At 43.7% G+C, this 27,952-nt stretch overlaps 1 protein-coding gene across 1 annotated transcript in view; it reads right to left on the reverse strand.

Moving 5' to 3' along the window:
- snd1 (staphylococcal nuclease and tudor domain containing 1) overlaps positions 1 to 27,952 on the reverse strand; it is a 1,128,702-nt gene that overhangs the window by 63,143 nt on the left and 1,037,607 nt on the right. Inside the window, 2 exon segments of the mRNA XM_038812228.1 lie at positions 13,774 to 13,977; positions 23,976 to 24,089. Of these exon segments, the coding sequence (XP_038668156.1) occupies positions 13,774 to 13,977; positions 23,976 to 24,089 (318 nt within the window).

Raw genomic sequence — 27,952 nt, forward strand, 5'->3', positions numbered from 1 at the left:
TGGCGAGGGGCAGCACGGTGGCGCAGTGGGTTAGCCCTGTTGCCTCATGGCGCTGAGGTCCCAGGTTCGATCCCGGCTCTGGGTCACTGTCCTTGTGGAGTTTGCACATTCTCCCCGTGTTTGCGTGGGTTTCACCCCCACAACTCAAAGATGTGCAGGGTAGGTGAATTGGCCACGCTAAGTTGCCCCGTAATTGGAAAAAATGAATTGGATACTCGAAATTGAAAAAAAAAGGAATTAGATGGCGCTAGGGATCAGCTAGAGAAGCTGAAAAACGAGTTACTGGGAACTGAACAGAACTACGTTAATCAGAATCCCCGCGAAAGCAGTCAGCCCCGAAGTAATGACGAGGCAGGTCCCATACAGCTAGCATTTCACTGTATTAGACATCAGCAATGGCTTCTGGTCGATTTTTCTAGACCGGCAATGCCAGTATAAGTTTACATTCACCTTTCAGGGGTAGCAATATACTTGGACATGCCTGCCACAGGGCTTCCATAAGTCAACCTCCATATTTCACCAGAGACTTGCAAAGGGTCTGAAAGGGTGTTGAAAACCTGAACGTTTGGTGCAGTATGTGGATGATCTCCTCCAGACCGAAACCAGGAGGGAACATCTTAAACTGTTGAGGGAATTACTGAACCTCCTCATGCTAGGCCTAAAACCAACCCCAAGAAAGTCCAGATTCTGAGATTTACAGGCCTCATTCTGAGGGACAGTGGTGACCGAGGGGAAGCACAAAATAGAAAGAAAACAGATTGAGTCAGTAACACACCATCTCCTGCCAAAGGACTTGAGCCCGTTGTGCTCCTTTCTAGGCTTGGTGGATACCGCTGAACCTATAGCGACGGTTTCGTCACCAAAGCCACCTCCTAGACTTTAAAAAAAACGCCCCTTTGCGCTCGAAATAGCAACCACAGCAGCACACTTGCAGCTGCACTTCTGCAGGAGCGCCACGGGAGACTTGGACCGATAGCCTATGCCTCCCAACTCCTAACCCCAATCGAACAGGGTTTCTCAGTGTGCATGAAGCACCATTTAGCGGTTGTCTGGGTAGTACAACGTTTCAGTTACATCTTTGGTCTAAATGCATTATCCATTTTCATGCAGCACACCCCCATACAGTTGTTGTTGGATGGTTGGATTAAAGATGGGATGGTTAGTCAAAACCGTGTAGCGCTGGACCCTCCTGCTACAGGGCCGCGACATCACGGTAAAGCGCACCTGAACCCCCACTTTCCTAGCTGACAACTTGAGCTCGGAGCGGAAACTCATGAGTGCCAGGATAAAGGCGATAAATGACCCCAAGGGGCCATTTGTGCCAAAAAAAGGGGCGAAGATCCAGGGAAGCAGACAAATACTCCCTGAAAATATTTGTAGACGGATCCTGTATGGTGAAAGATGGGAACAGAAAGAAAGTGTTTTTTGTCCTGTGGAAGACCAGCAAGGCAAGCCCCTGAGGGAGATGGCCGTAAGGCTTCTCACTCGTATGAGCACCCAGGCTGCAGAGCTAGCTGCCTTAGCTTAGTCAGCGACCCTGACCAGTTCCCCACACCGGCACACAGTCGGACAACATGTATATCTGCAATAGTTTAACTGACTTCCTGCCACTGTGGGAAGCTGGAGGAATTGTCTTGACAGACAGGAAACCTTTACCGTCTGCACCCATGCTTAAATTTATGTTTCAGACTGCTCAAGGCTGGGAGTATGGTATAATTAAAGTTAAGGCCCAGCATAGAACTTCCCAATTAGGAACAGAAGGGCGGATGAATTGGCTAAGCAGGGTGCCTGGGAGGGGGAACCATAGCAACCCGATTATTGAACGGATCGATGATGTCGAAGACCTTAAACAAGCTCAGAGCAGTGACCAGGACCTGAAACAGATTGGGAATGGGCACACCCCGCCTCCTTTGACAACTGGCAGGATACAATTACAATAAAGGACGGACTAATCCTTAAGGATGGCCTGTGTGTGGTGCCGACGAGGAACCGCAACCAAATTATTTATCAACTCCACGATGTCCAGGGCTATCAAGGGGCAGAAGCGATGGGTGAATGAATTAAGGGATTGTGCTGGCGGCCAGACATAGATAAAGATGTGCGGCATTACAGCGATAACTGTATAGCCTGTGCCCAAAACAATCCCCACAGATATACCCGCAAGGGCGAACTGAGACACACCCGAACCACAGAACGCCCCTAGACAAATCAACAAATTGACTATATCGGTCCCCACCCGGCACGGGTGGTTACAAATATATCCTGGTCGTCATCAACATTTTAAATGGATAGAAGCCTTTCCCACTCGAACCAATGCGGCCAAAGTCATGTCAGATAGCCTACTGCAGCAGATCTTCACTAGGTGGGGTCTCCCTCGTAGTATAGATTTGGACCAAGGCACTTATTACACCGTCCAGGTAATGCAAAGGGTAATGAGCTTATTTGGAATCAACCAAAAATTGTACATTGCGTATCATCCTCAGTCCAGCGGGATGGGGGATAGGATGAACTGCACCCTCAAAGAAATGATCCGTAAGATCATTCAGCAAAACAACCATAAAGAATCATGGAAAAATACAGTGCAGAAAAGGCTCTTCGGCCCATCGGGTCTTCATCGCCTTATGGAAGGCACCTGATCTGCCAATCCTAATCCCATTTGCCAGCACTTGGCCCATAGCCTTGAATATTAAGACGTGCCAAGTGCTCATCTGGGTACTTTCTAAAGGATGTGAAGCAACCCACCTCCACCACCCTCCCAGGCTGTGCGATCAAGACAGTCACCACACTCTGGGTAATAATGGTTTTCCTCAAATCCCTCCATAACCTCTAGCCCCTCACCTAGAACTTGTGACCCCTTGTAACCGACCCTTCAACTAAGGGAAAAGCTGTTCCCTAACCACCTTGTCCATTCCCCTTATAATCTTGTACACCTCGATCAGGTCGCCCCTCAGTCTTCCGACCTCTCTTCATAATTTAAATGTTCCATCCCAGGCAACATCCTGGTGAAACGCCTCTGCACCCCGTCCAGTGTAATCACATCCTTCCTATAATGTGGCGACCAGAACGGCACACAGCTCTCCAGCTGTGACCTCACCAATGTTCTATATAACTCCACAATGACTTCCTTGCTCTTGTAATCTATGCCACGATTGATAAAGGCAAGTGCACCATATGCCTTTTTCACCACCCTATTAACCGGTCCTTCTGCCTTCAGAGATCTATTTACAGACACGTCAAGGTCTCTTTGATCCTCAGGACTTCCCAGTGTGGTGCCAGTCATTGAATATTTCCTTGTCAAATTGCTCCTTCCAAAGTGGAACACCTCACACTTTTCAGGATTAAATTCTACCTGCCACTTTTCTGCCCGTTTGACTATCCCATTCATATCTTCCTGTAACCCAAGACTCTCAGCCTCACAGTTAACCACTCGGTCTATCTTTGTGTCATCGGCAAACTTACTGATCCTACCCCCGCATAGTCATCTCAGTCATTAATATAAATGACAAATAATAGGGAACCCAGCACAGATCCCTCTGGTTCACCACTGGACACTGGCCGTCTGTCATCATCCTCTGTTTCCTACAGCTCTTCACTGTATCAAGTTCCCCTATATCCCATGTGTATTTGACTTCTTTATAAGTCTCCTGTTATGGGCCATGGTTTAGAGAACCCCAAAGTGTATCATAGAGTTCACCTGACCCACAACTTTTACTAGATTGTGGTATGGGGAGCACACGGCCCACTCTACAGGTGTGGTACAGCAGAAATGGAAAAGTATTTTTTAAAGCAAAACAATGTTTATTCTATGAACTCAAGTTAACCTTTTCAAAATATACAGTGAACATCTTAGCAACCATTAATTCAAATACAACGCCAAAGACTACAATACTATGTAAACCTTTAAGCTTTCCTTTTTAACATCCATACGACTTAAAAACAACACCTTTATCAGAAGCACATCAAGTTAAAGTCAATATTGAAAACATTTATAATTCTGAATTCACCAAATGATCAAGAGATAGTCTTTTGATGGCAGAGAGAACAGCAGTACACCTGCTTAGTCTGGCTTCAGCTCCAACACGGAAAACAAAACTAAAACACACCCTGCAGCCTGCTCAAAAACAAAAGTAAAAAGCTGACAGACAGCCCAGCTCCATCCATTCTCTGACATCACTGCAGTAGTAAACACTCATTTCTTAAATGTACTCTCACTAGAGATTTATATACACACCCATTTATAAACACCCATTTCATAAAGGTACTCTCACATGACACTCCCATGTGGGACCTTGTCAAATGCTTTGCTGAAATCCATGTAAACTACATCAACAGCACTACCCTCATCTACACACTTAGTCATGTTCTCAAAAAATTAAATCAAATTTGTTAGACATGACCTCCCTCTGACAAACCCATGCTGTCAATTCCTTATCAAAACTTGCCTCTCCAAGTGGAATTAGATTCTCTCCTTCAGAATTTTTTCCATTAGTTCCATATCTGCCTCCTCATTCTCTTGGGTGAAGACAGATATGAAATATTCATTTAACACCCTACCAATGTCCTCTGGCTCCACCCACAGATTCCCACCATGGTCCCTAATTGGCTCTACTTTTTCCCGAGTTAATCTCTTTCCATATACTTATAGAATATCTTGGGATTTCCCTACTTTTGCTAGCTAGAGATTTCTCATATCCCCTCTTAGCTCTCCTAATTACTTTCTGTACTCCACAAAGTCCTGCCATTTGTTCCAATGCTAGTACAGAACTCAAGTATTCAATACCACTGGGTTCACTCCCCCATGTACTCATGACAAGGTGACTGACCTATGAGAGGGATCAAACCCCTGCTACACCTCGATTTATCAGAACCTAAGCTCACAGCCCTTAGCTAGGAGACCACAGGCGAAACACTGCTGGAAAACATTCACGCTGCACAACTGGCAGCATCTGTTAAAATGTGGAAAATGAAGCAGAACAAAGCAACCATCGATGGGAAGGTGAACCCCATTGAGTATGAGGTCGGGCAGAAGGTAATGCTCCAGGTGTTCCAGCCAGGCACACTTCTATCCCCCAGATATGTGAGGCACTACTTGAGCGTAGATAAGGCGAGCTCATCCATTTACCGCGTAGTGATGGATTCCGGGAAAGCCGGATGGTACCATGTGAACCAAATGAAGGCATGTGACTCCCAAAAAAACTACCACCAGTACCATGTATCACTAAAGGGAGTTGAGGTACCGACCCCGGCACCAACTCCTGGTGTCCGTAACCTGACCCCTTGCTGCAAGTTCCACACCCACGGACCACACACGCAAAACTCCATCTAATGTACTGAAGGAGAAGGAAACTAGGAATGGTCAAGCCATGCACGCTCAAGGCCCTGGCACAAAGATCCACAGAAGCACCTGGTACGGCGCTGAGACAGGGAGGTGGTGGACCAGCAGGTCCCAGGTGGCCAGAGTCTGCCCACTTCAATAGATCACCACCTCAGGAAGGATACGGGAACTTTGCCTTCCCTAATTGTAAATAAAATTTACGGTGTTAGTTTCCCCCTTCCTTGTCTTTGCCTTGATTTTTAGACAAGCTCGCTTCCTCTTACTTTGGGAGATCAGTATAAACCTCCACAAGCCTCCATCTGCAGTACCACGCACAAAATAATTGGTATGATTGGAAACCATCAGCAATCAACATACCCTTAGATAACCATTATCACTCTACACTCTTCCCAAGTCTGCAAACTTTCACCATCATTTTTCGCCATCTCTTTTTGTTTTATTTTTTCGTCACTTTTTCTCGTCTACGCGCCATCCACTTATGCAACTCTGCCTTGTAGCGAAAGCCATGACTCATCACCCTAGAGAAGCACCCAGTTAAACATGGATTTCTTGGCCACCCTGATTAGGGGCAGACTCGTCTTCTCTTCTCGCACACACAACTTCTGCTGGTGCAACTCTGCATTGTGGCATTAGCCACAAAACACATCGTCCCCAGGAGGCACTAAATTAAACACGGATGCCTGGCCATCTCAGGTTCTGGTAGAAAGATATGATAAAAGGGGACTGAGTGAAGCCTCTTGTAGGAAGGATAATGGGAAAAAGGAATCAGATTTTAAGGAATAATAACAAATGCTGCCCTGATAGTCTCGCTACAGAATGTATTGTGCCCTTGTGGTATGATACCTGGAATTCTTCACCGTGGGATGGACACAAGGTCATGGACCTACAGAAGAAATGATCCGCAACAGGAAGATTGAATTGATATATCCTAGAGAAGGAACTAATGCGACGCCTGGATGTGGAAACTGTGATACGCACCGTGATCAAGGGATATATGAGCAATCTAATTTTTATTATTTTGTCTACAGAATATATATGTCTTGGGTTAGAGATTAAGATTGTTTGCCTGAGATTCTGGTACTTGCCCGCCCGGGAATTTGGTTAGAGTTGTGTGATCCGGTTTGGTGACGCTCATTGGATCAAGAGGAGGAACTGTGGTAAAATGGCCAACGGCCTGAATCTTAGGTCTGATAGAGAATTGGAAACTTCAAATTAAAATCTCTAACTTCAAACTTCAAATCTCTACCACTGCCTCTGGCAGCACATTCCAGATGCTCACCACCCTATGTGTGAAGAAATTTCCCCTCTGGTCTCTTTTGAATCTCTCTGCTCTCACCTTAAACCTATGCCCTTTAGTTCTAGACTCCTGTACCTTCGGGAAAAAATGTTGACTATCTACCTTATCTATGCTGCTTCATACAATCCACCAGTCTTTGGCCGACATACTCAGCATCGCACTGGCACTGAAATTCATGTACCACGTTACTCATTGTGTGATAGGCAGCATCCTGTTGGTGGTGAATACCATGCATGTTACTGCTGCACAGTAGCAGCATAAATCTGTAAAACTGGACCAGTAAGAATCTCAATGTTCAATTCACAGGTTGGGATTCTTGCAGTTCCACACGCTGTAAGATTGGTCTCATCAGCTACTTGTAAATAGGGTTCGAGCCATTTTCGCACCATGCAAGCTTGATGCTGAAAGGGATGCTGGCTACACTGATCATATCATTTTGCATTGTATATCATGCAAACCCATGAATAGGCCTCAGGCCATCACTTTATGCCCATCTCACAAATGAGAGCCAGCGTGATGCTAAGTATGTAGGTCGCAAGCCCCAAGGACTGGTAAATCGTTTCAACCATCAAAACTCAAAACAGTGGGGCTTCCGGTGTGCACCATTGAGTAAGTGGTCACACACAAGGCAGCTCCTGCCCAAGGTTACAGAAAAGAGCTCTTTTTTAAGCAATACGGGGAGGAATTTTGATGAAAAGGCGTAGGTGAATGTTTGAGGAGTACTTTCCCCCAGGAATGGTATGTTTCTTGGTTACCAGACCCGCAGAAACAGTGAAAGATTTGGCTGAAGTTGCAGCAGAGACAAAAGCTTCTTCCAGCATGCAGGCGGGGGAAGGGCGAGCTTAAAGGCCTCAAGCTGACTTGAGGGCCTTTGTGAAAGCTGAATTCTAGCAGCAGAGGGAACAACTGTGAAAAGATCTCACCAAGACCATTGAAGAAGTGGTGACGGCTGACTTCCGGTGACGGCGGGCGGGAGGCAGCCTCGCGTTCATAGATCATAGAATTTACAGTGCAGAAGGAGGCCATTCGGCCCATCGAGTCTGCACCGGCTCCTGGAAAGAACACCCTACCCAAGGTTAACACTTCCACCCTATCTCCATAACCCAGTAACCCCACCCAACACTAAGGGCAATTTTGGACATTAAGGGCAATTTATCATGTCCAATCCACCTAACTTGCACATCTTTGGACTGTGGGAGGAAACCGGAGCACCCGGAGGAAACCCACGCACACACGGGGAGGATGTGCAGACTCCGCACAGACAGTGACCCAAGCCGGAATCGAACCTGGGACCCTGGAGTTGTGAAGCGATTGTGCTATCCACAATGCTACCGTGCTCTCCAGTTCGGGAACAACATTGTTGGAGATTGACGCCCGGTCCTAGGGGCAGCGAAGGCGGTGACGGCCAGGAGAAAGTACGGGAAGGGAAATGTCGAGGTTCAGTTAGAAAACGGCTGTGAAAACAGCTGAAAGTTCGTCGGGGAGTAGAAAGGTCACCGCGGGGTCACCAAGGAAAATGGAGGCTGGAGCACCAGGGGAGGCCGCATTGCTTCCGGCTGAAGAAATAACTAAAGTAATGGCTGCGGAATTCGAAAGGCAGTTTACAAAATACATGAGGAAGGAGATGAGGGAGGTTTTGAGTGTGCTGGTGGAGGAGGCGATTTCCCCGGTGACGACGGCGGTGGTGAGCGCACTGGCGGAGGTGCGGGAGCAAGGGGAGGCGCTGAAGGAAGTGGAGGAGACATTATTGCACCATGGTGATCAACTTACGTCGATGGGGAAGGAGATGCGGAAGGTTATGGAGATTAATAAGGATCTGCGAGGAAAAATGGAAGACCTGGAAAACAGGTCCAGGCGGCAGAATTTGAGGATTGTGGGGCTGCCCGAAGGAGTTGAAGGGCCGAGACCGACTGAGTATTTTGCCGCGATGCTGGCGAAAATATTGGGGGAGGGGGAGGACCCCTCCCGATATGAACTGGATCGGGCTCATTGGTCGTGGAGGCCTGTACCAAAGGCGAGTGAGCCGCCAAGGGTAGTGACTCTGTGCTTCCGTAGATACAGTGTGAAGGAGAAGGTCCTGTGCTGGGTCAAACAGAAGCGGGTGGTGCAGTGGGCTGGAGCTATACCAGGACTTTACGGTGGAGCTGGCGCGGAGGTGGGCTGCTTTCAACAGGGTGAAGAGGGCACTGTACATTAGCAAGGTGCAGTGCAACATTGTATATCCAGCAAAGCTGAGGGTGACTTACAAGCTCAAGAACTTTTATTTTGGAATTGCAGAGGCAGCGGAGGAGTTTGCGAAGGCAGAAGGACTGTAGCAGAACTGAGAAATTGAGAAATGGCCATGTGCTGATGTCACCTCATGACTGTATTTTCTTTTTTTTTGTTTGTTTGTTTCACTGCGTGCGGGTGTCTGGGCTATAAGGAGCCAATGTTGTATATATTTGGACAAGGGAAGTGATGGGACTTTCACTCGAAGTGAGGGCTCTTTGGGGTGTAGGTGGATATGCGGGGTTTGTGTGCTAAAAGGGGATTTCTGGGCTTTCCTAGTGCCGGGCAAGGGGGAAAGGGACCCGGGTGGGGGCCTCCACGCTGGCCGGTCTAAGCCGGCCAGTGAACGGGAGTGAGGTGGGGGGAGGGGCTGCGGCCACCGGAGCCTGGCAGAACAGGGTCCGAGTGGTCTAGCCGGGGTGGAAAGTTGGAGGGGAAGGAACCGAGGTTGGGGGAAGGAGTTTTACAAGAGGCAGTGGATGGGCGGAGTTGGGGGGTGGGGGTTTACAACTCTTGGGTATCATGTACGGCACCCTTTCAGAGGTTGGACGGCATTGAGTGGGGGGGGGGGGGGGGGGAGAGTGGACTCTATGGTGACCATGGGTGGTCCCGGACTCCTTTTTTCTTTTTCTCCTTTGCTTTTTGTTTCCACCGTGGGAGGGTTTGTTTTATTGGATGCATAAATTGACAGGTAGGCCATTGTTTGGGGTGGTGGGAGGATGGGATCGTTGTTATTTTTAAGGGGATTGATTTTGTATTTGTTACCGTTTACTGTTTGTGGGTGGGGTGTACATTTTGGAGGAAAATGTGAAAATGGAGAATAAAAACATTTAAAAAAAATACTCAAAACAGTGTCCAAAATTAGATGTGATTCTGCAATTGGACAATACTTGCTAAGTAATCCACCATGTGCTAAAATATACACTGATATCCAATTTGAAATGGACAGTCAGGCTGACAGTGTGACGCATCTACATGTACTGGAAACGACAGTGGTTAGCACTGTTGCTTCACAGCGCCAGGTTCCCAGGTTCGATTCCCAGCTTGAGTCACTGTCTGTGCGGATTCTGCACATTCTCAATCAGAGTCCATTTGCCGACTAATCAGTACTCTCTTCTCATTCAGTATAAATTGTTGTTTTCCCCTTACATTGGCATTCTTGAGAGGTTTCCTTATGAGTGCAAGAAGAAAATTTCAATATATTTATATTGCTGAAAAGAGAGTCATGTTGCTGATAATATTAGAGGAATGCAAAGTTATTGGAGGACAGTAAACCTGGCAAAGTTACTCTGATAGAGAGCAGCAAGGGATGGAAGAAATTTTAACATAAGGGTAAATGTTAAAATTGAGCTAATGGTGGACTGGAAATCCATGTAGGTCAGCAAGCACAGTGTTAATGATTGAACAGGATTTGGAATGAGTTGCAATATGGCCAAGAGAGTTTTTGATTAGCTCATGATTATGGAGAATGAAACATGCGAGGCTGTCCAGATAGCATTGAAATAGTCATGTCTGGACATGCAAACGAATGAATGAGGATTTCAGCAGCTGATAAATTGAGACAGGCATGGAGACAGGCAATGTTGGATCGGTGGAAGTAAAGGATCATTGTAATGGAGAAGATATGGGGTCAGGTGCTCAGCTCAGGGTCAAATAGGATGGCAAATTTGCAAGTAGTCTGTTTCAGAGTGCTTTATAAGAGGGACAACTGAATACTGGGCAGGAAGTATAAACAATTAGAAAGGAATGAGATCAAAGGCAAAGTCAAGAGGACCTAAGTTTTAAGAAGCATTTGAAAGGCAGGGAGAGGAACAGTAAGGCAAAACAATTTTGGAAGATTTCGAAATGGCTGAGGTATTATGCCTGAAATATCAGCTGCTAAAGTGCCAATTTGACTCAATTAGTCGCACTTTTGCTTTTGTCAGAAAGTTGTTGGTTTAAGTTCTATTATGGATTTAAGCACATAATCTAGGCTGATACTTCAGTGCAATGATGAAGGAGTATTCGTCGTCTGAGGTGCATTCTTGTAGATGACATATTAAATCAAGGTCTTATGTCATCCTTAAGTGGGTGTGAAAGTGTTGACTGGAAGAGTTGCAGTTCTTTTACTGTCCTGGTCAACATCCAATCCTCAACCAAAAACAGATCATCTGGTTAATTATCCATTTGGTGTTCTGGAGATTCTGCTGTATGCAAAAATTGTCTGCTGCATTTGCCCTGCAGGACAGTAGTGGCTGCAATTTTTAAACTAAACTCAAGGAGTAGACAATCCTACAATGGTTTCATGCATACCAGAGATGAAGGGAAAAATTAAAATGAGGCCGGTATCTCCTCCTGACAAATGTTGCAATGACTCTTGCTATTAACATGATTGGTAATATGTTGTACTCTTTGTTCTTTCTTCAAGAATGACCCGATGTAGTGTTCTTGAAAAATATACCACTCAAAAGATTGAAACAAAACTAATTTATTATTACACTATTAATTAAATGAAGTTTGAACACTCTACTGAGCTACAGATAATAATTAAATGATATTGAATCTGTCTTGCAGTACTCAATATTTTATCTAGTCACTAACTACACTATGATCCAACCTCGTGCTATCTCTATCTACTCTAAGCTTCTCCTTATGCTAGTCCCAGAATTCCCTGAGAAGCTGTCTTAAATACAGAGAAGTAGTAACGCCCTCTAGTATTTGATTTACACAGAGATGTAATTATTAACCCTTCACTAACCTGACTATATACATATCATTACAATTCTTATTGGAGACTGCATGTGTGTGGTAGATGTTGGCTGAATTGAAAATTGGACAATTATCTAAAGAGCTAAAATTTGCATGGCTAAAGGGAAAAAGACAGTGAGTTGCTGTTGTACAGAGTCAGCACGGATACAACGGAAGAAATGGCCTCCTTCGGTGTTGTTACGATTCTATGACAGAGTGTAACTTGTTTGTGATACTCTCGAGTGTTGAGGAGCCAGTCAATACTTGCTGTCATGCTCCCATGTGAAATAATGGACAAAGTAATGAAGTGTGGCTGGCACACATGGAATTGTATCCCAACAAGAGCCTGTGTTTTCAGTAGAGGAGAGGAGCAAACAGGGAGTGGGAGGAAGTCAGAAATATTTCTAAACGTCAACAGATGGTGAAATGCAATAAAGGCTCAGAATCCAAAACAAAATTATAGTTTGTTAAATCACAAAGGATAAAAGTGGTATTTTGGAATATTATTAATTACAATTATAAGAAGAAATATATTTCCCCCATTATTGTTATTGCACACTCATTGAATATTTAATTACAACAAGCAATAATTAGCCAAGTTTGGAATGAGATGTATGCCTGTCCTTTGGAACATGAGCTATGCAGACGCTAATTAGATGGGTTTATTAGCACAAATGCAGCAGCTCAGCAGGAGTCACCCCTCCCCATGAAGGCCAGAAATGACACATTTAACTTCCAATCCATTTCTGGTGTAGAATTTGCGATCCAAATTATATGTCATTTACATTTTCAGATTTTATTTGCATTGGATTTATTTATTGACACTGAACCTCAATCAACCCCAACAAACCACTGCTTGTCACGCGGTCTTGGGAAGCTTTGGCTGCTATTTACAGATTTATAACTCTGATCTGTCTGGCTTTCTTCTCTCTCGCTTCCCTCTTCTTCTCCCTGCTATTACTTTACAGTGGTATAAATCATCTGCTCTGCGGTAAAAATACTCCCGATTGCTGCCATATTTCATCCCATAATAAGAGTTCTTTCACAGTTTTATGTTATCGAGGCAGTAGAGATTACAGCATAGTAATGTCAGCCAGGTCTCTCTGCAATCAATCCGCTTTATGAGACTCTGCCAGGGTTTGCAAATAAATAATGTACTTTGCAAGTCACAACTGCCACTGATTATTCCAAATCCAGCTCAGTTTAAGCAATCTTGCAAAACTAAACCCAACAATTGTCTTGTTACCCATGTGGAGTGACATTGTGTGATGCGCTGTATGCTGGCCATTCCAGTAAGGTCATCTCTGGACTTTATTCAGTATAAAATAAGGACAAAGGCATACACTTTCCCCCTCACTGTCAAGCTGATCTCAGTCAAGGCAGCAGAGGATCTGGACTGAGGCAGGAAAAGGGTTTCCATTCTGCATCTCTAGCCATGGGCGGGATTCTCAGTCTTGTCTGTGCAAAAAATGTGTTGTATGCATATTGCCGAACACACCGGTTTCTCTGCAGTTACTGGAGTTGGAACACTATTTTGAATGGGCACCACAATCCAAGTGCCCAGAGACAGCACCCCCCCCCCCCCCCCCCCACGAGAGGTGGGACTAAAGTTAAGAAGGGTAAATAATACAGCTCCAAAGTGACTGCTGACTACCCAAATATGGTCGGACTAAAGCAAAATACTCCAGATGCAGGACATACAAAACCAAAAAGAAAATGCCCCCAGCAGGGCAGGCAGTATCTGTGGAGAAAATAAGAGAAATAAAATTAACACTTCAGGTCGCTGAAAGATCATCAAGCTGAAATATGTTAACTCTTTTTCTCTTCACAGATGCCGAGTATTTTTGTGCAGTTTTGGTTTTATGATACAAATATTGTCTTGTTGCCAGGTCAATCTTGCAAAATCGCTCCAACAGGGTGAAACCCCAAGATAGGGTAAGACCATAATTTTACACAACCACTTTCCTTTTATGTTAGATCCAACGACATTAATTTCTAGTCCCCTTGGTATGATTGTTACCATGTTAAAATCAATCCTTTCCTTTAACAGATAGTTTGTTCAGGAGATTTCAATAGAAACAGCACATTAAAAATCAGTATATCAATCACTGCTCCAGGCTGACAGAACCATAAGGTGGTCACTTACCACTTTCTGCAGGTGCTTTTCCTTGCGTGCATCCACCATGACAAGCCCTTCCTTGACCAATCCAAGCCCCACGTCATCTTTAGAGTCAGAAAATTGCAGCGTAACAAATGAGCAGCTGGGTCCCCCAAATTCAACGTTCAGCAGACACTGGGTGTTCTGGATGTCCCTGACAATACTGTCAATTGCATCAGCTTTAGCATCTTCCTGTAGGACAGAAGTACAAGACAAGGATTAGGAATGCAGCTAATCAATATTGTTTGTTTATTAGCTGTAAATTACAACCAGTCACAACAACTCATCAGCAGCGAGCCTTTTGGTTCATCTCAGGAATTGCGGACTGACTGGCTGTGAATTCCACAAAGACATCCGGTAGAATGCTCAAATCCGATGGGTGTAGGCAGACCCCTCAATTGTGTAGTCTGTGGGAACTCAGAAAACCCTCTTTTTCTGCCATATGGCACTAACGTCCCTACTGGGCAGTTTAAAGATGGTTATGGCCATGAAAGAAGCATTGATGTCACAGCCTGTCAGACTGTGAATCAACCTGCGAACATTTCTACTGCTTCACATTGCCTTACATGAGAGGGTTATGAAAATACAAAAACAACTCATCATGTTTGTCAGCTTGGCTCAGTTGTTATTATTCTTAAAACTGCAGTTTCAGGTTCTGAAAGGGTGCTGCACTGGTTAGTGGTATGAGGATGGGATGTTAAACCAAGCTGTCACCTACCTGTTCCTGTGTTTTTTATGCTACTATATATATATATATATATTTGTTCATGGGATGTGGGCATCGCTGGCTGGGCCAGCATTTATTTCCCATCCCAGAGAACATTTAAGAGTCAATCACATTGCTGTGGATCTGGAGTCACAGGTAGGTCAGACCAGGCAAGAATTTCCTTCCCTAAAGGACATTAGTGAACCAGATGGGTTGTTACGCCAATCGACAATGGTTTCCTGGTCACCGATAGACTTTTAATTCCAGATTTTTATTGAATTCAAATTTCACCACCTGCAGTGGCGGGATTCAAACCTGGGTCCCCCAGAGTGTGACTCTGGGTCGCTGGATTACTAGTCCAACAACAATACCACTACGCCACTCCTCTCCTGGGATTACCATTGACGCACATTGTTAGACTGATGTTGAACAAGGCAACACTAGGTGGGTCAGTATGCTACAGGTAACCAGTGTAATGATATGTATAGTCAGGTTAGTGAAGGGTTAATAATTACATCTATGGGTAAATCAAACATTAGAGGGCGTAACAAATTCTCTGCATTTAAGACAGCCTCTCAAGGAATTCTGGGAGAAGCTGAGAAGAACGTGGAGGGAGCAGATTGAATATTAATTAGAGATAGATAGCACGAGGTCAAGTCATAGTGTAGTTAGTAATTAGTAGAATATTGAATATTGTAATACAGATTCAATATAATTTATCATCTATAGCTCAGTAGAGTGTGCAAACTTCATTTAATTAGCAATGTAATAATAAATTTGTTTTGTTTCAATCTTTTGATTAGTATATTCTTTGTCAACACTACAATGGGTCATTCTGGAAGAAAAGGCAAAGAATACAGCATATTGCTAGTCGTGATAATATAACATCCAGGGGACCCAGTTTAAAGAGTAAGGAAAATCACACATAAACACCACATCGAATTGCTATCTTATTTTACATTTGTGTGCTTTTCTGTCTTCTCTTACTTCTGTTCCTCCTTTTCTCTAACATCCCTTCTTTTTCTAATGTTTCTTGAGCATGTTATATCCAGAGCTCTCTGGATGAGAAAAGAGATAGAAATTAAGATAAAGAAGAAAAAGTGCGCTTATGACAGGTGTCAGGTATAAAGTACAATTGAGAACCAAGCTGAATGCAGGAGGTTCAGAGGAGAAGGGAAGAATCATGAAGAGGTCCAAAGAGGGATTATGAGGAAAGACTGGCGGCCAACGTAAAGGGGAGCACCAAAGTTTTCCACAGACACATAAACAGTAAGAGGGTGGTAAAAGGAGTCGGACCGAATAGGGACTACAAAGGGGATTTATACATGGAGGCTGGGGAAATGGCTGAGGTATTAAATGAATGCTTTGTATCCGTCTTTACCAAGGAAGCATATGCTACTTAGGCCATGGTGACAGAGGAGGAAACTCTGTCATGAGATGGGTTCCAAATTGATAAGCAGGTGGTATTCAATAAACAGTTGGTACTTAAAGCTGACAAGTCACCAAGATGAGATGAGAGGCATCCCAAGATATTGAAGGAAGTGAAAGTGGAAATTGTAGGGGTGCTATTCATAATATTTCAGCATTCCATAGAGTTTGGGGAGGTGCCAGAGGACTGGAGAATTGCAAATATTTTGCCGTTGTTCAAAAAAAGGTTGCATGGCTAAGCCCAGCAATTACAGACTAATCAATTTAACTTTGGATGTGGGAAGCTTCTGGAAACAATTATTCAGTTAGAATTAATAGTCACATGGAAAAATGAGGGTTGATTAGGAAGAGCCAGCAAAGATGTAAGGGAAGATCATGTTTAATTAACTTTCTGGAGTTTTTTCAAGAGGTAACAGAGAGGGTTGAGAAGTTATGGCTGTTGACATAGTGCTGCATAACAGACTTGTGAGAAAGGTTATAATCATAGAATAAAAGGGACAGCAGTAACATGAATACAAAATTGGCTGATTGAGAGGAAACAGTGAGCAATGGTTAATAGATATGTTTCGGGCTGGAAGAAAGTTTGTTGTAGAGTTGCACAAGAGTCGGTATTGGGACTTGCTTTACTGATGTATATTAATGGTGTAGATCTCAGAATGCAGGGACCAATTTTAGAGTTTGCGAATGACACAAAACTTGGAAGCATTGTAAACTGTGAAGAGGACAGTGTAGAACTTCAAAAGAATATAGACAAGTTGGTGGAGTGGGAAGGTAGATAGAGATGAGGTTTAATGCAGAAAAGTGTGAGGTGATTCAATGCAGGAAGAACTTTGAGGGAACGTATAAAATAAGGGGTATAATTCTAAAGGGTGTGCAGGACTAGAGGGACCTGGGTGTATATGTGCACAAATCATTAAAGCTGGCAGGACAGGTGGAGAAAGCAGTTAATAAAGCATACAGTATTCTTGGCTTTATTAATGGAGTACAAGAGCAAGAAGGTTAGGCTGAACATCTACACTAGCTAGACCTCAGGTGGAGCATTATGTACAGATCATGCCATACTTTAGGAAGGATGTGAATGCATTGGAAAGAGTACAGGAGGTTTACAAAAATGGTTCCAGGGATGAGAAATTCCACTTTTGAAGATAGATTGGAGAAGTTGGGACTGTTCTCCTTGGAGAGATCTAAAAGAGTGTTCAAAATCATGAGGGGGGCTGGACAGGGTAGATGGGGAGAAACCATTCCTATTTGTAAAAGGGTCAAGAATGAGAAGGTATAGATTTAAAGAGATTTGCTAAAAAAGCAAATGCAATGGGAGAAAAATCTTTTCACACAGCGAGCGGTTCATATGCGGAATGCACTGCCAGGAAGTGCGTTGGAGGCAGGTTCCATTGAGATATTCCAGAGGGCTTTAGATGATTATTTGAATAGAAACAATGTGCAAGGGTACGGGAAAAAAGCAGAAGAATGGCGTTAAGTCGTAATGCTCATTTGGACAACTGGTACAGATACAATGGGCCAAATTGCCTCCTTCAGAGCTGTAACAATTCTGTGATACTGTGTTGATACTTTACAACATAAATGCATTAACCCACTGGGGGAACTATAGTTGTGACTTCCAACAACATGAGGATGTTGAGTTGTTTTCACATTTGTACTATTTAAATATGGGGTCTACGGGGCTAGCAGTTTGTTGGCTCTTGGTGTGCACCCTTCTACAATCAGCTTTATTTATCTTGGTCGAAGATGTTTTAATAAGGACATGGGGAGTCCAAACCAAGTAAAATAAAGAAGTTGGATTTATTTAATGTTAATTATGTTTAATCTTTAATATTGTCACAAGTAGGTTTCCATTAACACTGCAATGAAGTTACTGTGAAAATTCCATAGTCGCCACATTCCGGCGCCTGATCGGGTACACAGAGGGAGAATTCAGAATGTCCAATTCACCCAACAAGCACGCCTTTCAGGACTTGTGGGAGGAAACCGGAGCACCCGGAGGAAACCCATGCTGACACAGGGAGAACGTGCAGACTCCACACACAGTGACCCAAGCCGGGAATCGAACCTGGAACTCTGGCGCTGTGAAGCAACAGTGCTAACCACTGTGCTGCCGTGTATAGTAACTGTACATACACGTCCAGGTAGATCCCTTGGTGCCTTACTGGCCAACCTGTTATACAATGCTAAATAAGTCACCCCACCCCTCAGCAGGGGTGCTCATAGTCCACGAGAATCACGGGGAAGACAATCATTCTCACCCTGTAAGTCCATTGCGGGATATTACATATATGAGTTCCAAGTTTTCCCTCAATGTCCATGAGTCTGATCCAGATAAGAAAGCCAGGTTCATCAGAATTAATACTGGGAGCCAGTTCACAGATACTGAACACTCAGGAGCCAAATTAAAACTGAGCCTGAATAAAAGTAACTGAAGGTAAGACAACCTTGATAACAATTGCTGGCCTGCCAGCTGTAGTTCAGTTGGTAATACTCTTCCCTCGGAGTCAGAAGGTTTTATGTTCAAGTCTCATTCCAGGACTTGAGCACAAAAATTAAGGTTGACACTCCAGTGAATACTGTGGGAGTGCTTTGCTGTCAAATATGCTACCTTTCAGATAAAACCGAGTCCCGTCAGTGCTCTCAGGTGGACATGAAAGATCTCATGACACTAAATCAAAGAGCAAAGGAGCTATGCCTGTGTCCTGGCTATTTATCCCTCAATCAATATCATAAAAATAGATTATCTGGTCACTGTCGTATTGTCGATTGTCGGAGCTTGCTGTGTGCAATTTGTTTACTGCGTTTCCTACATAATGACACTTCAAAAACTACTTCATTAGCTGTAAAACGCTTTGAGGCATCTGGGAGTCATGCAAAGTGTGATGAAAGCAAGAATTTTTTGTTCCTTTTTTAAGTGTGAGGTGAGGGAGTAAAGGAAGGTTCATTATGCATCATAGAGCCACATCTGGAGCTCAAAAGTCATCCTTTTTTTCAATATAAATTTAGAGTACCTAATTAATTTTTTTCCCCAATTAAGGGGCAATTTAGCTTGGCCAATTCACCTACCTGCACATCTTTTTGGGTTGTGGGGGTGAGACCCACGCGGACACGGGGAGAATGTGAAAACTCCACACGAAGTGACCCAGGGCCGGGATCGAACCACTGAGTCACCGTGCTGCCCCAGCTCAAAAGCCATTCTGTCTGGTGAGGTGAATCAGAATTCAGAAGGCAAAGACAGAGATTAGATGTTTCAGGAGTTAAGAAGTGGTGGATATCTGGTGTGAAATCCAGAGATAGTTCTTTACAGCCAGTAATGGAGAAAGTACCTTAATTTCAAACAATACATTAAAACAGTGACAGAAATATTTTTAGCTGTTGACTGTACTCACTTACTCAGTGAGAATGTCTTTACCTGTCAACACTACAAGGTGTCAGGTGTGCGTGGGAAGAAGTTGAATAAAGATACTCTGAACTCAATGGGTTATAAATATTTCTACAAACTCCCAAGACGTGGCACTCAATTTAATTTCTGAAATCCGTTATTTCTCGGGGAAAGGGGGCAGAGGAGAAAATAAATGCTTTCAACCAACTAAGCCCAGTTTAATTAACCATTTACAGTAATATGCTAAATTAAATATATAAATTAGTAATTCCCTCAGGAGAAACACATTCATTATACTTGCAAATTGTAAAATAACGAGAGACTAATGGAATCAACTGCGGGTTGCTAAGGAATGGAACTCTCTTCAGTTGAATGAGCGTGCTATAAGACAGTTGGTAAGTGTTGCTTTGAAGTTGCAATGATCTTTCCAAGTGGCAAGAAGCTCGATAATTTACAACATGGCTGATTTCTAATTCTGACATCCCCAAAGCACTCTACCCTCGGTGTTAGAATTGAGACCCCACACGTTAGGTCCTAATCTATATAACTATTTCTTCTCTGGAACCTTGTCACTGTGGAATTCCTTTCCCCACTTTAGTAGGCCACTCCAGACACTTCCTCATGCTTGGCAGCATCTCATAACAAAAAAACTCAAAATGCTGGAAATAAAGGCGAGTCTGCATTGGGGGAAAGAGAAAGGGCAGCGTAACATTTTAGGTACACTCAAAACATTTTCACTTGCTGATATTTTCTCATTCTGAGGAAAGCACCTTGCCTCTTCCCCACAAAAACCATCCTGCAGCAGTAATGTGGGGCACAACCAGTATCTGGTTCTATTCATTAGCCTCTTCTAGTGACTCTTCGTGGCTTGAGGGAATGAACTACGTGCCACTCTGGCACATGGTCTCAGACAGAATGAACACTCCAGATGGGTATAACATGGCGATTTGAAGAGTGAAGCTTTCCCTGCTCTATTAGTACCAGTACCCTCAGCACTGCTTCTGAATAATCTTGTACTGTTAATGCAGCCAATCCCATATTAAAAGACGTCTGCACTAAATTCGTTTGCACACATCAATCAGATGAACAATTTAATTACATTATTGTTAGTTGAGTGAGGAATGTTGACCAGGACACCAGGAAATCTCTGCTTCTTCAATTGTGCCCTGGGATACTTAATGCTCAAATGAACCTCCAGCAGAAGCTGACAGAGCAGTGGTTTAATAGTTTAATATCTTACTGTCTGAACAAAACCAAAATCAGTCACAATAAAGGCTCAGTAAACTCTATCTTGGGCTATTTTTGAAAGTATTAAATGCCAGTGAGATTGTTTACAAGTTTCTCTGTCTGAACCTGTGAGGAAAGTGTGGCTGCAGCTCTGTTCTGGTTGATTGAGATGCAATACATTGTAGCCTAGACATTGCTTCAAATAAGGGCTCTGGTGTTCACTTTCTAATATCTGACGTGCTGTGCAGACATACTTCTGTTTACCAGGCTTTCAACATAAGGACTTTTAAGAACTAACCAAATCAAGCTTGTTCTTTTTTCATGAATCAATTTTATTCACCGTACGATATCCCTTAATCCTTTTCCTCTTCAGACATTTAATTGTCTTGAGGCATTTGATACCCTTAATGTCCATCCACATTGATTTATTTCACGACTTGAATAAACTAGGCTTAGCCCCTCTTGCTTGCTGCAATAACTTTCTCATTCTAAGTTTTCACACTCAGAAATCATTGCAAGGCACGGATAAGAGCTTCCAATGGTCTCCATAAAGAGTGAAAAGTGATTTTATTCATTATCACATTCCTATTTTTCTAACTGCAGCTGCCAACATGTTCTTCATGTCGCTGATGTGAAGGGAACCCCAAGTCAAGTGCCAATCATTGTTTGTGTAACGACGCAAATCAATTGTTGTCTTGTCATCTAAAATCATAGTGTTAGAATCTGCCACAATCACATATCCTGCAGAAATAGCATTACAATTTTAGTGCAGTGACAGTGGGGGGCATTTTAATATCATATCCACTTGAACTGTGGAGAAATAAACTCTTAGATTTCCTTTTCTTAAAACTTCTAAGATGCCGTGAAAAAGAAACATCAAATGAATTACTGGTACTTTCAAGATCTGTAATAGGTGCTGAGGGCAATATGAAAGGATGTAAGCATTTCACAAGGAACCTTTTTCAGAACAATGAAGTACAGTGGTTAGCACTGTTGCTTCAGGGACTCGGATTCGATTCCCGGCTTGGGTCACTGTCTGTGTGGAGTCTGCACGTTCTCCCCGTGTCTGCGAGGGTTTCCTCCGGATGCTCCGGTTTCCTCCCACAAATCCCCAAAAACATGCTGTTAGGTAATTTGGACACTCTGAATTCTCCCTCAATGTACCCGAACAGGCGCTGTAGTGTGGTGACTGGGGGATTTTCACAGTAACTTCATTGCAGTGTTTATGTAAGCCTACTTATGACATTAATAAAGATTATTATTATTGGCTTGTTTATTTTCCCCATAGAGTGCCAGTACTAATAGGTAAAATATGTCATGGTGGCACAATGGTTAGCACTGTTGTCTCACAGCATGAGGGACCGAGGATCGATTCTGATCTCAGGCGTCAGTGTGGGTTTCCTCTGGGTGCTCCGGTTTCCTCCCACAGTCCAAAGATGTGCAGGTTATGTTGATGGCCACGCTACATTGTATCCTAGTGTGAGAAGGTTAGGTGGGGTTAGCAGAGGGGCAGGTAGTATTGAGGAAACAGGTGGGCTGCAGAAGAATTTGGACAGGCTAGGAGCGTGGGCAAAGAAGTGGCAGATGGACTAGAATATAAGACCAGTGTGGACTTCTGAGCCTATATATGGCTCTGATCAGACCCCATTTGGAGTATTGTGAGCAGTTTTGGGCCCTGTCTCTAAGGAAGGATGTGCTGGCCTTGGAAAGGGTCCAGAAGAGGTTCACAAGAATGATCCCTGGAATGAAGAGCTTGTCATATGAGGAACGGTTGAGGACTCTTGGCATGTACTCATTGGAGTTTAGAAGGATGAGGAGGTATCTTATTGAAACTTACAAGATATTGCGAGGCCTGGATAGAGCGGACGTAGAAAGGATGTTTCCACTTGCAGGAAAAATAAAAGCAGAGGACACCATCTGACTAAAGGGACGATCCTTTGAAACAGAGATGAGGAGGAATTTCTTCAGCCAGAGGGTGGTGAATCTGTGGAACTCTTTGCCGCAAAAGGCTGTGGAGGCCAAATCACTGAGTGTCTTTAAGACAGAGATAGATAGGTTTTTGATCAATAAGGGGATCAAGGGTTATGGGGAGAAGGCAGAAGAATGGGATGAAAAAATATCAGCCATGATTGAATGGCGGAGCAGACATGATGGTAATTCTGCTCCTACGTCTTGTTTGTGTAAACATTTTGCATTGGTAACATACTTGGCAATATGAATTAATGATTACTTTTTGCAACATGAACTTTTCTGCTGAGACAGTGAACTTTGGACTAAGAGTGACTCTAACAGATATTAGAGACAATGGGTCAAGTAAGGACCGGTTCTCCATTTTCTTCAGGACCTGTTATTCTAAGCTGTCAAATCAGCTGCGACCGCATCCAGGATTGGCATCTCATGACCTTAGGACGGGCAATCCATAACCTTATGACTTTATGTAATCACGCGCGCAACATATGGATTTGATAAATGTAAGCTTCTGTGTCATAAATTGATAGCCATATATGGCATGAAGTGAGATACTAAGAGAATAAGGATTTATAACTAAAAATGGTATGAACGGCGAAACTAAGAGAATTGATTGGCTGTATGTAAATGAGAATGCGAAATAATTCTGCTTTGAAAGTGTATATTAAGCCAGTTTAAGCCACAGCTCAGAGAGAAGGGTCCAGGACTTTCTCCCAGAGCTCTGTAAACAATAAACTGCTTATTTTGCTCATGTTGTCTATCTTTGAATATTTTTCACCTAACAGTCTTATGGCCTTATGGGTTACAGAGATAGGGTGGGGGAGTGGGCCTATATAGAGTTGTTTTCCGGAGGGTTGATACAGACTCAATGGGCCGAATCACCTCCTTCTGCACTGTAGGAATTCCATGCTTCTATACTATGTCATGCCCAGCAGCAACACTTCTGGGTACAATTTTGTCCATACATGTTGATGTGTTGGGCACTCTGGATCAGTGGAGACTGCGTTTACCTCAGCAGTAACACTTGCAGGCTACCAACACTTGAAATAGTACAACGCTATCTTATTAAGCTAGAAACTGTTGAACATACTTTCACTGTGGGTCGACACTATGTTAGATTAAACTAAAGACCTACGCCTATCCTAAGCAGTCTATGCACTCAGCACATGGTGAAGATCTGTGCTGCAAGCTGTGAGCTCTGTCCTTCTGAGAGGCTGCATCCCGAATGATCGGGAAAACTGATGCCCTCTGTCTTTATAGTGAGTGTGCTCTAACTGGTGATTGGCTGCGGTGTTGTGTGTGTTGATTGGTCTTGCTGTGTGTCAATCAGTGTGTGTCTGCACCATGATATACTGGTGTATATTATGACATATGTACACTGGGTTATGGCAATTACAAATCTGCCTGGTAGACAAACATTGAAAAAATACTTCCTGCACACATTGGAAGGGGGTCATCTGATGTATTCTTACTTACATCTTGTGGCACCTGAATATATGCAAAAGTATATTCTGTGGCCTGAACAGGCAGGACTCGTATGCTGAAGGCAGGCGGCAGAACACCTAGGCGAGTGGATGCCACACACTCTTTCTAAGGGAGGGAAAGAACAACAACAATCAGCATATGTCTCAGCACATAGTCCTACATCAAAACAACCTACATTTATACAGTCCCTTTAATGTAGAGTTTCTACAGGAGCATTATCAGGCAAAATCTGACAATGAGTTGCACAAGGAGGTAACAAGACAGGCGATCAAAAACTTGGTCAAAGGAATGAAAGAGGGGGAAGAGGGATAGAGAGTCTGAAAGGTTAACGGAGGGAACTCTAGAGCTTATAGCCCAGGCAGCTGAATGCAAGGCTGTTAACTGTGAAGTGAAAGAAATTGGAAAAGTGCATGAAGCCAGAATTGGAGGAGTGCGGGATGTTATGATGTCAGCTGATGTTAGAGGCTGGTTTAGTACAGTGGGTTAAACAGCTGACTTATAATGCCGAACAAGACCAGCAGAGCAGTTTCAATTCCCGTACCGGCCTCCCCGAACAGACGGCGGAATGTGACAACTAGGGGCATTTCACAGTAACTTCATTGAAGCCTACTCGTGACAATAAGCGATTATTATTATTATTACTACTATTGAACAAGTCAGATCCCAGGGTTAGAGGGCGGCAGGTTGCTCAGTGGTTAGCACTGCTGACGCACAGCGCTGAGGACCCGGATTCGATCCCGGCCTCGGGTCACTGTCCATGTGGAGTTTGCTCATTCTCGGAGTGTCTGTGTGGGTCTCACCCCCCCACAGCCCAAAGATGAGCAGGGTAGGTGGATTGGCCACACTAAATTGTCCCTGAATTGGAAAAATTTAAAAAGTCAGATTCCAGGGTGGATTGATTGATCCGAACTTTAATTTTTTGTTTAGAAACATGGAGAGCGGCTACTGAATAGAGTCACAGGAGTCTGCTGATGAACATTTTACAAAAGAATAAAACAATTGTTAAACAAGGAAAGATTAACGATAATGCACTCTTCTTTCACCCCAACTCTATCTTTGCAGATGTATACTGATTCATAAGGATGATACAAGTTACAAAATCTCATCTTATACTCTAATGTTCACAGTAAGTACATAGTTCATATAAACCAAGAGGCAAACTGTTGTCTGGCACCCCACACTTTGAAACCAATGACAAATGCCACCCAAAACAACTTTGATGGATTTCTCAGCAATTTCCCCAGGCGCTTGTCATACTGTGAGCCAACTGGTCTGATTGAAACTCCATCTTTTATGTGAGGGTTTCCAATCTGCACTCTCAAAGAACACATCTTGGAATCTTCTGCTAAACAACACTTTCTCTCAGATGTCTCCACCAAGGATCCACCTCCAACGTTTCAACCTTTTGATGTTCTTCTTCCCCAGAGTGCCAAGTGTATTCAAGCTTTGTCTTCCACGCATCTTTCAGATAGCCAGCCGTGCCAATAGAACAGCACTGCTTCACATCCATAGTAAGGAGTCACCAACTTTTGGGTCTCCTTGGATCTTCTGACTTTGCGAAAGCCCCTTTTGCTTTAAGTCGCTTCCTGCAACTCTTTCTCTTTAATTCAAAGTCTCTTTGTCTGCTCTGTACTTTAACTTCATTCAACTGAACCTGTTTTTGATCCCTGATTCCTGTCTTTCTTCCTTGCCATGGATGTCACCGTGGGACTTTAAACTGTCCCTCCTTGGTTTTTGGAACCATCTTTGTTAGTTTGGGACGTGTTTTTTGTCCCTTTGCATTGTCCTGCCTATTCTGGTACTTTGTGTGGAATATTGCCTCTGACAAAACTAAAACTGCTTTTGCTGTTTATGTGGATCCCTGGCTGTTAGGAAACCACACTTAGATTTCCTACTTTAAAAATCGTAAAACCTCATTAAAACACAGGCATCTTTTAAAGTGAAACTGGAATTCACATCTCTTTAACACACAACTGCACAAATATAAATTTAGCTTAACCGTAAAGCTATGCTTATGCCCAACACAGATAAATACAAATATAAATTACCTAAAACTATATCTATTACCCAACAAGATATCCAAGAATTGTCAGGTTGGAGGTTATGGAGATAAGGGTTGGGGGATGAGGCTGTTGAGTAATTTAAACACAAATAAGAGAATTTCTAAACTTCAGCCATTGCCAATGTAGCTAGGTCAGCAAAGGGGTGATGAATGAACAGAATTTTATGCAAATAATGATACAGGAAGCAGAGTTTTGGATGTACTCAATCTTACTGAGAGTGGTAAGTGAAAGGCTATACAGGAAACCATTGGAATGTTTTTAAGAATGACACCTATATTTGAATTTCAAGAATTAATTTTTGAGAAAACAAGTGGGCAGCACTGTGGCATAGTGGTTAGCACTGCTGCTTCACAGTACCAGGGACCCAGGTTCGATCCCCTCCCTTGGTGACTGTGTGGAGTTTGCTCATCCTCTCCATGTCTGCGTGAGTTTCCTCTGGGTGCTCCGGTTTCCTCCCACAGTCCAAAGATGTGCAGGTTAGGTGGTCTGACCATGTTAAATTGCCCCTTACTGTTCAAAGATGTGCAGGTTAGGTGGTCTGACCATGTTAAATTGCCCCTTACAGTCCAAAGATGTGCAGGTTAGGTGGTCTGACCATGCTAAATTGCCCCTTACTGTCCAAAGATGTGCAGGTTAGGTGGTCTGACCATGTTAAATTGCCCCTTACTGTCCAAAGATGTGCAGGTTAGGTGGTCTGACCATGCTAAATTGCCCCTTACTGTCCAAAGATGTGCAGGTTAGGTGGTCTGACCATGTTAAATTGCCCCTTACTGTCCAAAGATGTGCAGGTTAGGTGGTCTGACCATGTTAAATTGCCCCTTACTGTACAAAGATGTGCAGGTTAGGTGGTCTGACCATGCTAAATTGCCCCTTACTGTACAAAGATGTGCAGGTTAGGTGGTCTGACCATGTTAAATTGCCCCTTACTGTTCAAAGATGTGCAGGTTAGGTGGTCTGACCATGTTAAATTGCCCCTTACAGTCCAAAGATGTGCAGGTTAGGTGGTCTGACCATGCTAAATTGCCCCTTACTGTCCAAAGATGTGCAGGTTAGGTGGTCTGACCATGTTAAATTGCCCCTTACTGTCCAAAGATGTGCAGGTTAGGTGGTCTGACCATGCTAAATTGCCCCTTACTGTCCAAAGATGTGCAGGTTAGGTGGTCTGACCATGTTAAATTGCCCCTTACTGTCCAAAGATGTGCAGGTTAGGTGGTCTGACCATGTTAAATTGCCCCTTACTGTACAAAGATGTGCAGGTTAGGTGGTCTGACCATGCTAAATTGCCCCTTACTGTACAAAGATGTGCAGGTTAGGTGGTCTGACCATGTTAAATTGCCCCTTACTGTACAAAGATGTGCAGGTTAGGTGGTCTGACCATGTTAAATTGCCCCTTACTGTCCAAAGATGTGCAGGTTAGGTGGTCTGACCATGTTAAATTGCCCCTTACTGTCCAAAGATGTGCAGGTTAGGTGGTCTGACCATGTTAAATTGCCCCTTACTGTCCAAAGATGTGCAGGTTAGGTGGTCTGACCATGTTAAATTGCCCCTTACTGTCCAAAGATGTGCAGGTTAGGTGGTCTGACCATGTTAAATTGCCCCTTACTGTCCAAAGATGTGTAGGTTAGGTGGTCTGACCATGTTAAATTGCCCCTTACAGTCCAAAGATGTGCAGGTTAGGTGGTCTGACCATGTTAAATTGCCCCTTACTGTACAAAGATGTGCAGGTTAGGTGGGGTTATGAGGTTGCAAGGATAGGTCGGGGGAGTGGGCCTCGGTAGAGCGCTCTTTTGGAGGGTTGATGCAGACTTGATGGGCTGAATGGCCTCCTTCTGCACTGTTGGGATTCTATTCTATGGAAGTAATAACAGTATTGGGCTGATCACAAAGCAGCAAAACAAATGTAGG

Source organism: Scyliorhinus canicula, chromosome 11, assembly GCF_902713615.1.
Source record: "Scyliorhinus canicula chromosome 11, sScyCan1.1, whole genome shotgun sequence".
In the NCBI taxonomy this organism is placed as follows: Eukaryota; Metazoa; Chordata; class Chondrichthyes; order Carcharhiniformes; family Scyliorhinidae; genus Scyliorhinus; species Scyliorhinus canicula.